The 3,129-nt window shown below is 31.8% G+C and overlaps 1 protein-coding gene across 1 annotated transcript; it reads left to right on the forward strand.

Annotated features, from left to right (window-relative positions):
* The first annotated feature begins 2,531 nt into the window (after positions 1-2,531).
* LOC120218122 (RING-H2 finger protein ATL74-like) lies at positions 2,532-3,129 on the forward strand. The gene has a single exon (XM_039215090.1). The coding sequence runs from the start codon at positions 2,608-2,610 to the stop codon at positions 3,127-3,129; it is 522 nt and encodes a 173-aa protein (XP_039071021.1). The 5' UTR covers positions 2,532-2,607.

Raw genomic sequence — 3,129 nt, forward strand, 5'->3', positions numbered from 1 at the left:
TAACCCTAGTGGTTAATTAATGATCTATATAAGTTTATAGTCTTTTTTCTTATGTTGCATCAAGAGATGATTGATTAGTATGCAAAAGTTAAGTACGTACCCTTGTTAATTTACTAATTTTCAAGACAAACCTATGAACTAAAACCCTAAGCCTGTAATGGAATAAGTAGAACCCACCGTGTTACAAGTTTTCGATATTACTTGATGTTCTCTTACGATTATGTGGAACCAACGAGGTTTGGTAATTATATATGTTTTTGGTGGCTGATGTTGGAACATTATTTTTGTAAAATAAATATGTTAATATTAACAAATATGAAATAAGAAAGAAATATAAAAATAAATAAAACATATATTGTATTTCATAAACCATTTCGCTTTAATATAACTTAATTAAATTACCATAAAATATGTATTTTATTCGATAAATTAGAAATTTAATTGAATAAATATAAAAGTAGTTATTGTTATAATTATATATATACTATTATCTTAGGTTGGGTCAGAGTTTACTCGATCTTGTCCTTGAAAAGAAATTTAACTTGTACCTGCAATAAGAATACCAATAAAATTAAATTGAAATCTATCAAACTTGAATCAAATAAATTAATTGAACCTTATTCTCATATGTGGGGTAAGGGGAGGTAGGATAGTAGGCTGCCCCCAACGTCAGGTTGAGAGCAGCTTCCGTGAGAGACCTCCAAATTATGAAATGCCCTCCGTGGGACTCGATCCCACGACCTCAAGTTTAACAACCTTGCGTTCTACCAACTGAGCTGGATGATCATTTCAAATTTGAATCAAATAAGAATACCTAAATAAAATCACATCTTTACCATAATTGTTTTTATCATGATTCGAGTAATTCATTAAATTAAATCAATTATTATTATATGATTTATACATTGTCATTAGCTTTTATATTAATCATTATATACTTAATAATTGAAAGATTACTATTATTTAAATTAGTATTAAAATTTCAAAATTTAATTTATGTATAATACAGACAATAATAAAAGAATTTAAAGTAAAAGAGTATCTATAACTTGATAAGATGTGTGCCCACAAATTTATTCATACGTGAAAAGTTTAGACATCCTTTTTTTTACCACTACAACATTAGAAAGACCACATTGATCTTAGTGCGCTTCCAAAACTCATTGTAATCAAAACAATACCACATAATTTTATTTCTTAATACTGCATAAAATATTAACTCCTTGACGATGCTAGGGAATGAGAATATTTTATAAAAATATATATTTACAAAAAATAATTTAATAAATAATTATGAATAAAGTTGAAATATTTTAATTACAAAATTAAAAGTTTTGCATTCAAATTTTGAAAAATAATTTCATAATAAATAAAAATATAACATCTAATTTACTAATAATATGCAAATATCAGTTTACTTTTTCTTTTATAAAGTTGAAAAGGGTAAGAGATAAGTTTTTTTCTTACAAGGTGATGACTGTGTCAATCGTAATAGTTATCTTCTTATGATGATGTCGAAAGTGACCTGTAAAACTGAATTAGAACATGGCAGCCTTCACGACCAAACCCTTTCTCATTAGCTGAACAAACATGGGTAATTTTTCGGTATGATAATCTAATTTAAAGTTAAAAATAATAGATATGGACATAATTGAAAATGTGATTAAAATATTATGTTTTTTAATCTCATTGATTATATTTTTATCACATTTTTTGTTATGTCTATTTCGTTGTTTTTTAATCTTAGATTAGATTGTTGTTCCTTAGATTTTCTCACACAAATACAATGTTATCAAACGGCTGTTTTAGTCTCAAGAATATCTTAATAAGGTTTTCATGATGTGGTAGGCAAACCTTGGATATACGAGAGGAGTGGATGAGATATTTGTCTTTCTAGAAATTTAAAATTCTTATATATTTTAGATATTTTTTATATATATATTAAAAATTTATTTTCATCCCTTAAAATTTTATCAATTTATCGTATCTTAAAATTTTATATGTTTCTATTCTAATAAAAATCTTACAATCATACATGAGGCAAATCAAACCATCAATAGTAATATATCTTACCTTTTTAATCCTTTCATGATGATTAGTGATACTTTTCAACGTTGAATCTTGTATTTGGATATTGTGAAAGTTGAGCCTCACATACAATAAAGTCGGCTTCGTAAGTATAAATGAAGGATTCCATCCCTTGTTTATGCACAAGTAGGGTTTACAGCTATAGTTTTCAGGCAAATGATGGGGAGACTAAGGTAAGGGTTAGAAATTGTTTTAAAATCTAAGCAACCCATTGGATTCATTTTTGTTGGTTTTGGGACAAAAAGACGGGGAATCCTGCAGGTGAAAACGGTCCCCGACCTAGGCCACGATACAATTTGCAGTCTTGTTCTCTTTTGCCTTATCCTAGAGACAGAGATTAGGAGATGCTCTTTCTATGTGCCCGTCTGGTTGGAATCTTGAACGTTATTGTGGCCTAAAACAACTTCCAAACTCCTTTGTGTTCTGCCCGAGGAACACCGACTTGAAACACTTGTTCTACTCTAAACCAAACTTGCTCGGCTTCTGGTTTTTGTTTTTTGTGTTTTTTCCGTCTCTAACATGTTACCAGCAACTGTGTATATGAATTATCGGCGGTTGCTTGAGACACAAGTGAGCATGGCAGTAGCACCAGCAAGTGGGAACAAAACTCATGACCATAATTCCTACATTAGCCAGACCAAGCAGGTGGTGGTTCTTTTATGTGTCGTGATGTTTGCCATGGGGTTGAACTCAATAGTCCAATTCGTGCTACGTTGCAGACGTAGGGAGAGTCCGGCGACCACGACCGGACTCAAAAAACGAGATTTGGAACGAATTCCAGTGGCTGTTTATGGGACAGGCGTGAGGTTTACGTCCGGCGAGTGTCCCATTTGCCTTGGAGAGTTCCTGGATGGGGATAAGGTTAAAGTACTGCCAAAATGTAAGCATGGGTTCCATGTGAGGTGCATAGACAAATGGCTGCTGTCACGCTCTTCCTGCCCCAATTGTCGCCATTCCTTGCTTCAACATAAGACAGGAAATAAGGATGTCATTCCTCGGCCAGCCACAGACAATGGCAACGTAGGTCAAGAGGGAAGTTGA

This window comes from Hibiscus syriacus, unplaced genomic scaffold (genome assembly GCF_006381635.1).
Source record: "Hibiscus syriacus cultivar Baekdansim isolate YM2019G1 unplaced genomic scaffold, ASM638163v2 tig00110195_pilon, whole genome shotgun sequence".
In the NCBI taxonomy this organism is placed as follows: Eukaryota; Viridiplantae; Streptophyta; class Magnoliopsida; order Malvales; family Malvaceae; genus Hibiscus; species Hibiscus syriacus.